The sequence below is a fragment of the Botryllus schlosseri genome, chromosome 2, assembly GCF_051294905.1.
Source record: "Botryllus schlosseri isolate E-star chromosome 2, Bs_hap1, whole genome shotgun sequence".
NCBI classification, from domain to species: domain Eukaryota; kingdom Metazoa; phylum Chordata; class Ascidiacea; order Stolidobranchia; family Styelidae; genus Botryllus; species Botryllus schlosseri.
In genome coordinates, this window is record NC_137237.1 from 17,862,046 (window position 1) to 17,874,985 (window position 12,940).

The 12,940-nt window shown below is 41.9% G+C and overlaps 2 protein-coding genes across 2 annotated transcripts; both read right to left on the minus strand.

Annotated features, from left to right (window-relative positions):
* Nucleotides 1-540: 540 nt before the first annotated feature.
* LOC145433930 (ribosome biogenesis protein NOP53-like) lies at nucleotides 541-6,497 on the minus strand. The gene is made up of 7 exons (XM_080311184.1): nucleotides 6,093-6,497; nucleotides 5,878-6,033; nucleotides 5,722-5,817; nucleotides 1,773-2,075; nucleotides 1,037-1,129; nucleotides 841-974; nucleotides 541-773 (listed from the first exon to the last, which is right to left on the minus strand). The coding sequence occupies exons 1-7, from the start codon at nucleotides 6,495-6,497 to the stop codon at nucleotides 677-679; spliced, it is 1,284 nt and encodes a 427-aa protein (XP_080167310.1). The 3' UTR covers nucleotides 541-676.
* A 4-nt stretch (nucleotides 6,498-6,501) lies between these two features.
* LOC145433926 (acylamino-acid-releasing enzyme-like) lies at nucleotides 6,502-9,216 on the minus strand. The gene has a single exon (XM_080311180.1). The coding sequence runs from the start codon at nucleotides 9,105-9,107 to the stop codon at nucleotides 6,993-6,995; it is 2,115 nt and encodes a 704-aa protein (XP_080167306.1). The 5' UTR covers nucleotides 9,108-9,216; the 3' UTR covers nucleotides 6,502-6,992.
* Nucleotides 9,217-12,940: the final 3,724 nt, after the last annotated feature.

Here is a 12,940-nt window from a genome sequence, read left to right on the forward strand (position 1 = left end):
TGAGCTGGTGAGTGTGCGGCTGCGCGCAGACTAGTCAAGAATTAGAGGGAACATTGGCAGGGATCATAAATTTAGAGTGTTTGAAAGAAAGCAAATCACATGATTAAAAAGCTCACAGGATTTAAAGTTACACCAGACGACATGTGATATTCCATTCCTCAAGCGAAATATTTATTATACAACTTTATTTGTCAAGATTAACGGCTTTAATCCGACGATTACCAATCTCCCAGATGAGCTAACTGTATGATCTCCGCCTTAGATGCACTTTTTCAAGATTTCATCTGTATGCATCGCTCTGCCCTCACAGCAATGTCACTTGAGAATGTGATGATTGTCCATCCATAAACTCGGTACTTGTCACTTCACAAACTCTAAAACAAAAGTATGTAGTTCTGCTTTAAAAACTTCCTCAGCATAGACACTGTAAATAACATCGCCGCCGAAGTAACGTGACGCATTTCGACCAGTCTGCTGTCGGACCACTCAAAGAGAAGCCTGAACATATTCCCTCACCCGCATGAATCCATAAAACTAGAGTTTCACAGATACCAAATGAAAGATTTATTGTACGATCACACAAGATAGCACCGTACGAGACTTGAAACAGCCACGTACTACGCAGAATGTGAACAGTGCCACCGTACTACTCATCCCTGTGCAGTACCGCCAGTAATCAACCTTGGAACTCCCTGAAGCTCCTTTTCTCTTGAAATTTGGTCTTTTTCTTACTCTTCGGCTTATTCTGCTTGCACCTAGGCTCGACGATCATTCTTAAAGAAGGATCAAAACAAATGATTAAAAACGAAGACGAAACGCAGACTGACATATCCCCCGCACCTTTTCTGGAAACTCTTGTACCTGTCGGTGAGCAAGCCGGCTTCGGGCTTCAGCTCTCGAAGGGAACCCTTCAATTCGTCGCTCAGTTTCACTTCGATGTCTTGCTCCACGAATTTCACATTCGAAAGGGTTACCTGCAAACGCCGTGGAATGCATCAAAAGTTCAAGTACGAGTGTTCACTCTGCGCAGACGTACCAGTCTTGTTTTCTTTTTTCTGAGTTCTCTCCTCTCAGCGTTCCTCCTGTCTCTGGCTTTGATTTCGGCGAGATATGTTTTCGTGCGGAACACCTGTGATGTAACTCGTAGGCTCATGTATATTCAAGTTTCAGTACATTTACAATGACGGACATCCTAACAATCATAGTGGTAGAAAAAGTTACCAGTGATTTCGGCAATTGGCAGCCCCTAATCCCAATCAACCATAACACTAACCTAACCCAAATACAATACATACAAGTGCAGTACATCACAACTTAAGCTCAAATTCAGTGAAACATTTTGATATAATCGCCCCAACTTCCTATTGATACTATACAAAACCAGTCGAAATAAATAGCCCAGCGGTTTCCAAACTTTTTCGGCTAATCACACCCCTAAAGACTAGAGGTCATCAGTAACCTTCTCCTGCTACTTTTCCGTATAATTTTAGTTGGTTGTATTTACTCAATTAGTCTTGCTTGTGTGCTACTTCTGCTACAAAACTTTTTTTATCGCTCCCGACTCTCAAAATTGCCCACGAAGGGGGCGATATCGCCGACTTTTAGGAGTCACTGAAATAACCTCCGCGGCCTATTCTAATTGTTTAGGGAAGTAACGACCGATTATATAAAGCTGATGGTCATTGGCCACGTTCACTTATAAATTCGTAACTACAAAGTAACCGTCGAGGTTTCTTGCACACAAAATTTAACAAATCACCAAACGCTCGCACCTCATTTTCCCGCAACTTCTTGCACCGCTCCTCCTCTTTCTGCTGCTTCTCAAGCTTTTCCCTCAACTCCCGTTTTCGCGTCCTCGTCGTTTTCCGGTCGATAGCCCGAACAGGCGGGTTTTGAACAGTCTCGGCGTTCTCTTCCTCCAGCTCCTCCTCGCTTTCTTGTTTCTCGCCGTCAAACAAACCTTCGGCCATCTCTTGCGAGCGCGTTCCTATATCCGGCAGCTCTTCGTACGGAACGTGCAGGGCTCTCTCGATTTTCTGTTGCGCCTTTTCTTTAGCGAGTTCTACCATGTGAGCCTGAAACACGTGGCAAAAGCGTTTGAGGCAAATACCCACATAGTAGAAACAATGACTTTAATCAGGCTATATTCAGACTCGGAGGCAACTAGGAATCACTGGTTCTTAACGGGGGTGGTGTCAAGCCGGGGATAGACGATCCGTAAACGAGTCCGTCTCTTTCTCTCCCTTTTTCTCTTCTCAAACGGATGCGTGCGAGAGAGACGAGGGACGAGGAAGAAATGAGGAGCAGAAAGAGCAGAACTGTGTGAGAACTCGCACGCGGTCGCTTTTCCGAGTATTTTCCATCCGCTCAGCTGCGTCAGCAGGTCTCTAGTGGTGGGGACATCACACTTTCTGAAGTTGCAGTGCTTAATCATGTGATTTATGCTGTTTTCAGTTGTAAAACAAAATGAATAATATAGAAGATGAGACTCTAATTACCGCTCGGCGCTGTGTATAGTCGTCCAGAGCTAGGGCTGGGCACGAAGATTCGAGTGCTCTAATCTGAATCGAGTATTAATTTTAATGATTCAAGTCGAGTAGAAAAAGACGATTTTTTCGAGTACTGAAATTATACGCTCCTCACCACTGAAAGTTGATTTATCAACGAGGTGTTTATCAACGATCAACGAGTTTATGCTAATTTCACTGTTGAAGCCTTGAAACCTTGATTTGCCGTATGCCCGTATCGTAGCATACGAAACATGAAGTACAAAGCTACGAACGTTACTGGAAATAGCACATTTCCGAAGTCATGATCATCCCACAATATTGTCACCAAGTGCAATGAAATCGGTATGGTCGAAAAAAATAACAAAGTATCCTTAATATGATAGATAACAGGCAATATATTCTTTGTGGTCTCTTAGAAGGTACATATTCGAACTTGACAAATAATATTCTGATATGACGTCATAATGAGTGATACTCGACTCGAAGCATTTTACGTGATTCAGAATCGAATCACTCAGGTACTCGATTTTGCCCAGCCCTATCCAGAGCTGCACAATCACACTGACACTAACAAGGTAGCCAGAAACTAAATTTGGCGTGATATTGTTCAGGGATTTGGACATAAAGATTGAAGATACTATGGATGGTGTGAACGTGAGGTTCACGTTCGCGTTCTGTGTGTGAACCTTGGAAATTTAGAGGTTCACGTTTACAAACGAACCTTGGTAGGTTCTGCACCATGAACCTTTTTCATATATTATAACTTTCACTTCATTATAACATCTTTGGTTGAAATTTATCGCATCTCAACTGTGGGCCACCATATGCATAGCGCTGGCAGGATAAAAAATAAACGCTTAACGAGCATGCACCTTGACAAGCTCAAAAATTTTACTTGCTTTGTTACAAAAGTTTGCTCGAAAAATCCAGATTTCAGTTTGTGAATATTTAGTGACTCTCTGCTATGAGACGGACCCGCAATCACACAACATCAAGAGCGAAATACACTGCATGTAGTCAGCGAATGATGCTTATTCAATCAATCAATGAAATTGACATCGTTGTCTGGTGTAAAAAATCTAGCAGGCGTACGGGGTCAATCTTGACTTCATATGTTTATTGTATCATAAAAACTAAATCCGTGCGATTGGCGTGTTGGCTACTGCTGTATAACATGATAATGGGGTATTATCGGTAGCAAGTACCGATACATTTTACACTATGCTCAATATCAACGTAGCAATACTCAGACGTTGAAGACATTTCACGGTCAGGCCTGGACCGTTAAGGCGTAAGCTTATATTCCCTTGCAAGTCCTCGTCGAAATTGTTGGCAAAGCGACGGAAGACAATGATTTTATGAGACTATTATATCATTTGAGTGCCCCATAGTTTATACATTTGGTGACGTTTAAAACGTCAATATGTACTTCAGCATTGTGGGATTATGTGGCCCGAGTCGCTAGGTATTGTGTACATTAATATAGGCTATTACTTCACTGAAATGTAGGGTTGTAATTAGCAATATGACGTCACGAGGTTCACGTTCGTGTTCACACAGAACCTTTCAAAAAGGTTCGCGTTCACACGAACCTGAACCTTTCAGAGGTTCACACCATCCCTAGAAGATATGTAAAGTATGCGAAATCATTTCCATGCTCGGCATTGTACACATTAACATTCAGAATCCAACTGGGAAGACATAAAGGCAGCAGCCAGAACACATAAAAGTTTAACATTTTTCTTCCTAAGGCTTGAGATGTTAACCACTTTTTTAAAACGAGGCATACTTCTAAACCAATGAAGAATGAACCCTCACGCTCAAACACCAACATGACTATAATGTCAGGCTCAATATTCATTTGTGAATATTCCCACCAATCACAACTGTGCAGGTGGTGATCATCGATACGGGACAGTCACGGCTGAGCGAATAGTATTTACTACCCTTGCGATGACGCAATCTCACCAACTCACTAATCCCACTAAACGCATCCGCTCCGTACGGATCGTCTACTCCTGGCTTAAGAGTAGTCGGAATTAGTACTCGAGAAAAAGTAACATCATAAATTTCGACTCAATTACCAGTAGACTTCGCAATTTACAAGAGACGTCAAACTAGCCACGAGTCGAAGTAGAAACGATCAGAAAAGTACTAGAGAAACAAGTTTCAAAGAAGTTGATTTTGTCAAAGGGTTGTATATTTTTTGACGTTAATCGGAGGTTTCTACTGCCAAAAGCACGAAGTGCATCTTAGCGACTAAGGCAAAATGAACAATGACCCAAGTAGGGCAATTTTCGAAACTAAATTCAGTTATCATTGCACAGGGCTAATTTCACCCAGCTGTTATGACAATTTCATACATAAGGCGATATAAACATACGTCAAAGCTACTTTCTACTTGACAAAATCAAAATTGTCAAAAGTGAGTAATTTTTCTTTACCTGAAACAAGTAGGCCTAAACATGGAAATAGTTCAAAAACATTCCAACTTGAGTAGTTTATGCAAGTAAGCTAAATCTACTTGAGCAATCTACTTTGTTACTGAGTCCTTCTGGTTCTCAAGGACAAGTAAAGTAACACGGTAAATGTCTATCCAATGGAAAGTAGAAGTAAAGCAATTTCAAGACATGCCAAACCTCAGTAGGCCTACAAGTAAAATATATATGTACGAAAGCAGCTCAAAAAACGCAGTTGAAAGAAGTAGATTGAGATTGGGCTTCACGGACTATTTTTAGTATCAATCGCCGGTTACAAAATTGCAATAGATGCGTGTTCAGTTGTTAACATGGAATCACAAACGTGGCGAAAGAGTAATATCGGCGCGATTTTCGAAATTGTTATCCATTATCCATTACCGACATACAGGGTCTACATCTCCCACTCAATGCAATTCACCCATGAAAATGATGAAAATGTATCCAAATACTACTTTCCACCTTACGAAAACTAAATTTCAAAGTAAGTAGTTTGGCTGCAAAATCTGTTGTAAGTTTAGGTGAAAGTAGTCTAAATCACTTTAGTTGTGGAGGCAGGCGAGGCACACTCCGCCACTCGAGCAATCCTGAGAAGTAGAAGTACTTCAAGTATATTACTGACCACCACAGTATAGATTACATTACGGGATGATACTACATTATTCCATGGTCTGGAAGGAGAGGCCCAGTAATATACTCGGTCAATAGCACTAACAGACTTTAAATTCGCCCACCTGTAGCAGTAAATTCTGATGATCTTCGTAAGTCGGATTGTACGACGCCCCGGCTTGAGCTACCTCCACAGCCGGCGTGTTCCTGTATTTGTATTGCTGGACAAAAGCATACGGAGGTAAATCACGCTGTATCAATTACGCACGTAGTTGACTCACTTCAACTTTTTCACACGGTTTCGATTGGAGATGCTTGGGCCTGGTGTAGCTAACATGACCGCTCACGCTCTCGGTGTACTTGTGGACGTCTTTTTTCTTGATTTCTTTATCGTAGAGATCCTTGGCATCGCTGGCCCATAAATCGAACGTCGGAACCTACATGCAAATACAGTTGACTCGAAATAAGTGCTACCATGAACAAAACGCGAAATGACCTTGGCTGTAGACTTTTTCCTTTTTAAACCCTTCGACAAGTTGACCTCCTTTTTTTCGGTGGCTCTTTTTTGCCTGCGCAGGGTTCGCTTACTCGCGGCAGTGGCAGACTTTACAAGGTCCGGTCGAGGAGTTATGATTTCGTCCACTTTCAGTCTTTTATTTTGCCATCGTTTCGCTTTGGTCTTGTTATCTTGCCCGGCGGTTTTGTCGAGAAAAAATATTTCGTGGTCCTCCTTCTTGCTGATGATTCCGCCAGTACGCAATTCCAGTCTTTCGCCTTCTAAAGCTTCGTCGATATCTGTGATGTCGACATGCTTTCTCCAATTCTTTTTCTTGTTCCTGTTGACACGCTTCCTCTTGGCCGTTTTCCCAGACGGATTGTCATTTATAGTTACAGTCATCATAATGCTGGAAAAGAAAAGATGCGGTGATCATCCATTTGTAATTATCGAAATGAAATCTGCGAACCGACATAATCTGAACTAGGTACAGCAGAGTAATCTATTTATGATCCTACGGGATTTCATGTACAATCAAGTGATGTCATTAACAGCACCGTGTTGTGCACAGTAAAACACTGAGGGTATTTCTCATACTTATCGATACTGATCACCGTTCTATACGAAAAGAACCCAGATAAGCAGTCTATCGTACTTGCAAATATAAAGAAAAAGATAAACAGAACAAAATTTAGTGACATTCGTGACTATTGGTTCCTGGTCAGCTTGGCTCAGCACAATATATATAAATGCCATAATTATCGTGATGAATACCAAGATGATGCTATAATGATTTATCGAACAGAGTACAAACAGAAATGGAACAGTCAGGAAAATTACAGCTAAACTTTGACAATGAATATGTAAATAGTTTATCCATTCAGACTGCAATACAACATTTCAGTCAATATTCGCAATTTTGCCATGCTTCATAAACCAAAGAACCATATTCACAAAGGCATCCGCTTCCGCTTCGACTTTACTGATGGGATGATTGTTGTCCTTGTACATCAGCACTTTGCAAATGCCGCCAAGCGCTCTATACATGTTAGCCCACTGAAGGCCTTGCGATTTCGGAACTCGAAGATCAACATCTCCAATCAGCATCAGACATGGAGCTTTCGCATTTTTAAGCAACGAAATCGGAGATTTTTCGATCATTACGCCGTAGTCGTCGGCCGTTGGCAGCTTGTCGAACTCGAATATCTTCCCGGATTCGCAGTAATTCCAATCCGGAATATCAGTAGTTCCGTTCATAATCGCCATGTTAGTCACCGGATTTCGCACGCAAGCGGCCAAGTAAAAGTCTGGAAACTGACTGATGAGGTGGAGGGTCAAGAAGCCTCCGTGAGAGCCGCCAGTAATCAGAACACGATCATAATCCCCTGTGTCTTTGAGTATATTCGCGACTTGCTGCACGTCGTGGACATCCTGCTTCCCGACACGGCCAGGCAACGAGTCAATGCCATCTTGCCCAAATCCAGCCGACCCACGATAGTTTATTTGCGCCACCGTAAAGCCAAGTTTGCACAGTGCCACGATCGAGTGTGTAAAACAAGTAGGACTTGATACATGAGGACCACCGTGCGGGAACATGACAAGTGTCTTAAGGTTCAACGCTCCGGTCGGTGAATAAAGAATATACTCAGGAGACACATTGGGGTACTCAACGTTGGGAAGATCTGGAACAAAAGAACGCACGTCCCAAGACATGCCGTCTACGTCTGCACTTGGTTTCAAGACAGTGTGCCATTTATCCACGATACCATCTTGAATTATTCCGACTACTAATTCCGGAGGCGTGATTGGATCTGAATGACTCACCACAATGATATCATCATGAACGTCCAATACACGGTACCAACCGCTTTTTGTGAGCAATGTGACGTCTCCGTTTGATAGTTTGATGGATACGGCGCTCAAATGTGAGCGGAACATGGACGACATAAACAGGAAAGATCCATCACGTGAAAAACACCTCTCCGGCAACAGAATCCGATATATTCCTTGAAAGACGTCTTCACTGTTGGGTTGTTTCACGATATCAACCACAACGCTTGTTTTCACAGAGAACGATGAATCTCCCAAAATCACAGCGCACATCAACCGCGAACATTGGAAATGTGGTCCACCAATCTGATTTTCAAGATAAAACACACGCTTTCCGTCAGGGTGAAGACGTGGCGATCTAACAGCTACACTGTCGTCCGAAATTTGGTAACATTCGTGACTCTGAGTGTTGAGCAGGAAAAGCTTGCTTTCACGGACAGGACAATATATCAACCCGAGGCGGTAGGGATCGTGTTTCCAGCCAACAAAAACCACTTGTTGATTATCGGTGACCCAACAAGCCTGACCGACAGAGAAGCCAATGGGAATATAATCCTCATAAGTATAGACCGATTCTTTCTCAATGTCAAACACACACAGAGTGGGACAATGCGCATCAACAAGTTGCTCCCCCCAATTTTCTTTCCAAACATGCTCATTTCCGGGATTTTCGTCATCTTTTTTCTTGATGTTGAAGAACGAACAGCTCTTTGCCTCCTTCTTCTCGGCGATATATAACAGTTTCTTATTGTCATAAGACCATTGGAATGAAGCGAATTGGTCATTAGATATCACGGCACCATGCTTGTCCGCGTCTTTCAAGTTAACATTGACGATTTTTCTTCCTTCCGACCATACCTCCAAATATTGGGAGCTGGAATCTTTCGACACTACCTCACGGATTACAGCTTTCTGGTCGCCGGAATTGGAATACGACGACAGCAGTACTTTGCTGAGTTCGTCTCCAGGAATTTTGGCTAGAATTTCAAGATTCGGTCCGTGGAATCCGAAAACGGTAGTATTTAGAAACGATACATTTTCCGACCTCTCCAAGTCTCGTTCCTGCCAAGTGCTTTCAAGTTTGTACCGGGAGTTGAAGCCGTTCAGCAGCTTTGCTTTTGATTCGCTTGGAATCTTGGCGATGCGTCGGTACGTTTTTAAAATTTTTTCAAGATTCAAAGACATATCGTATCAGGCTAGTGAGGTGAGGCTATGGCCTCTACTCTATCTGTCGATTTTTTTCTGTTATATCAAACATGAAATTACCATAAGGGCAAAATAATAAAGCAAATATAACTGCTGGAGCAGCAATTGTCAGAGTTTAATCAGCACCTGAGTCCATGACAAATTATTAGTCATCTTTTTCACGCATATTCGGAATGCATAGTATTCATGTTGGTGTTATTTTGTGACTGTTCCTGTTCCTATAGTGGCACGGTAGAATCCAAAGAGAGACTGTTTGTTTACTGTTTCCTTGATTCGACAATCGAAATACCGATAATATTTCAGTATATGTCAGTCGACTCGCTCTTGCGTCTTGCGCATATCATTCACTATTCAGTGCCATTCTCTGCATGTACCGGTATATCATGATATATTTTAATAAGCATTAGGCATCAAACTATATAAGTCCGGCAAATAAATCACCTCCCCGCCGTTAAAAAAAAACAGACCGATATCGTGAAAAGAAAGCATACCGGTGCCTACAGCTTAATTTCAGTACTGAAAATTATTACCGTACCAAACTTGCCAACGTGCGCCTTTTGCAAGTACAAGTAAGGAGCAGGGAAGCTGCTAACGATATACGTACCGAGCCAATCGATCATAGCCGCTGAGCTTGGTTCTCGATACAGTTCACTGATTATACCGGTGGCATCTCGCGACCCAAGCCTCACACGTCAAAAAATGCATTTTTAATATTAGTATTCTACGATTTTACGAGCATGTATTCATAACATGGAGAACGCACAGACAGCAGTTGTACCCAAAGCAGCTCTATGATTTGAGTTACCATATTTTGGAATCGGGAAAGGAGGAGTATAATTCGGAAAAATGGTAAATTTTCCCGACTTTGTGGTTGGTTGACTAAAAAAAAGGTCGTCACTTTCGTTCGGAATACGAATTTCCTATTTAGCGTCATTTATGCCCATTTCTTAGCTCTAGAGGAGGACGAATTACCAAAAAGGAGGACATTTAGGCGTCCTTGGAGGGCATTTTCTAAAACCTGAAAAAGGTGGACAAATCCTCCTAAATAAGGACGTATGGTAACCCTATGATACATTTCTGACGGACGCGATTCAAAATAGGGGTGCATTATATTGCTCTGCAGTCTGCGCGTCGCATTTGTACTGCAGCTGTCTACTCGCCGGATTCCAAGGACGGGACACTATTCAGTGCCGACTGTTTCGACGACCGGACATATCAATATCGACGGTTTTATCATAGCCTTTACAAACTATGGTTTTATGGAACTAGCGAAGGTACATTTTAGCCAAGGTTTTATCGCCACCGACCTTATTGACCTAAACTTCATGTCTTCGTGTGTCGCAGAGATGAGCAATGAGCATAGATTCGGATTAGGATTTGAAAAAACAGGATTTGTGAAATTTTGACGGATTAGGATTTGGATTGGACTTATCGATTTTCTGGGACATTGATATGTCGTGTGGCGAATGGCAGGGTTGTAATGACTCGAGTCATGACTCGACTCGAGTCACGATTTTCGGATGACTTGACTCGACTCGAGTCATTTTCTCAAAATACGGAAATGACTCGACTCGACTCGAGTCAATCTGTGTAGTGACTCGACTTGGACTCGAGTCAATGCGCATGACTCGAAGCAAGTCATTGACTCGAGATTCAGACGGCGAAGACCGACATTTCATTGTAATTTCGAAGCCAACGCACTATTGGGATTTCGTTTGTTGGTACTGGTGCTCGAAAATGCGACCAGAAACTGCTAAAAGTGAGGAAAATTGATATATTATAAATGCGAACCATTCAATATCACCTAACAGAGTTAGAAAAGTGGGTTCAGGAAGACTTTAACTGGAAACTGAGCAGTCAACACAATGGCTTGGACTCGGACTCGAGTCATAATACCATGACTCGGACTCGATCCTCTGTTCGCTGACTTGGATTCGGACTTGACTCGGTGGGAATTGAAAATGACTCGACTTGACTCGAGTCAAAAATATAAAAGTGAGATTGACTTGCGACTCGGAGCCTTGTGACTTGGTTACAGCCCTGGCAAATCGCGACAAATTGTATTCAGATCAGTGATTATTGTACTTATGGTACAACACTACACTACGGTCGGTGCCAATGAGCATGAGAGGTGCCGCCCTATGAGAAGTTATCATAAATGAAGAGAATTGTTGGTTGTGGAAGAAAAAGTTCCAATTCCTCTCTTGCATGAATTAGCATTTTTTCTGAAATTTCAAGTTGGAATTGGATTAGGATTGGACAATGGACATGGACTTGAATATACTAAAATTCTGGATTAGGTCTTGGATTAGGATTTGAAGCTTCGGATTTGGATTGGATTAGGAAATCGAAATTCTAAATCCGCTCATCTCTGGTGTCCAGGCGCGGAAGGACTTGGCCTCGAAGTAGCCTACATGTGTCTGATAGCCCCGCAACTTCCCGTTGTACACCCCTACACTAACGTATCCCAACGGTTTTCGACAGTGTTTTCCAGAGAAACCAATATCGGAAGGACAAATCTTATCATGAATTCAAAACAATTTGTGTAATTATCGAATTCGATAGTGTAATACAAAAGTCAGCAGCTCAGCACATTTTATGATCAAGCCATGCTGTAGTAACGACTTTTCTGCGTGTCTCGCTTATTGGCTATAATAGGCCTACCCAAGATAGTGACTTAATTCGGATATGTGCATTACGAAAAGCGCGGATAAATTTTTATATTGCAAGAAATTCAACAAATATTAAATACATATTACAAGATCGATCTGTTGCCGTCGCCACCTAAAATTATGCCCTTTGCGGCCCGCACTTTAATAAAGTAACTTTAAGGACCCCTGGGTTACATAGTCAATCAATCAAAGAACCATTGATGCCAGTTGTACATGTACAAAGTACATAGTACCAGTGTACAAGAGTACATTGCGATGTATGTCGCACGATAATCAAAACAATATGACATTTTTTTAGTGAATTGATATTATTTGAGTTTCGTGATATTGTAAAATGATATTCTACACCTTCTAATCAACAATTTCAAATCACAGTACGTTATGAGAAACCACTAATCAGCATACGAAAACACGGGTTGAAAAGATTGAAGACATGTTTGAGACCGCCTATATGGTATATAGTAGGCTTACCATACGTCCTCTTTTAAGAGGATTTGTCCTCTTTTTTGACTTTTTTGAAAGTGTCCTCGGAGGACGCCCTTTTGTCCTCTTTTTTGAAAATTTAGGTCAGATATAGAGGAAATTGCGAGTGATATGCCGCAAATTAGCGCAGAAGTGAAGCTCCGGCGGGTATTTCGGAGGGAAAAGCGGTGATTTTAGCTCTGAGCGAAAAGAAGACCTTTTTTTTTTTTTAGTCATCCACCTGACAATGTGGAGAGAATAACGTTATTTTGAGCTCTGAGCGGAAGTGATGACCTTTTTTTTTAGTCAACCGATCACGAAGTGGGAAAAATTTACCGGTTTTTGAGAATTCCTCTCTGAAATTTCTGAAAAAGTGTCCTCTTTTTACATTTCCAAAATATGGTAAGCCTAGTATATAGAGTTTAGACATGACAATATTACCATAGTGTCCTATATGGTGTGGACATGACTTGACATGACAATGACGGTATTACCATAGTGTCCTATATGGTGTGGACACAAGCAAATCTCACGGCTCAGTGAAATTGCCCTACGTCACACTTTTCATTTGGTCAAAGGCAACTCTACGGCCATTTTTGACCGGCTGGCCGAGCAATAATTTCGATAAAACGAGTATCAATGGAAAGCTGACGCTGTACTGATTCCGAAAATATGAAT

Excerpts from the sequence above, each read along its gene's own strand:
- LOC145433926 (XM_080311180.1), bottom strand. The coding sequence starts at position 9,107 with ATGTCTTTGAATCTTGAAAAAATTTTAAAAACGTACCGACGCATCGCC.
- LOC145433930 (XM_080311184.1), bottom strand. The coding sequence starts at position 6,497 with ATGATGACTGTAACTATAAATGACAATCCGTCTGGGAAAACGGCCAAG. Across the intron at positions 6,034-6,092 it reads GGAAAAAGTCTACAGCCAAG|GTTCCGACGTTCGATTTATG; the intron begins GTCATTTCGCGT and ends ATTTGCATGTAG. Across the intron at positions 774-840 it reads TACAAGAGTTTCCAGAAAAG|AATGATCGTCGAGCCTAGGT; the intron begins GTGCGGGGGATA and ends TCCTTCTTTAAG.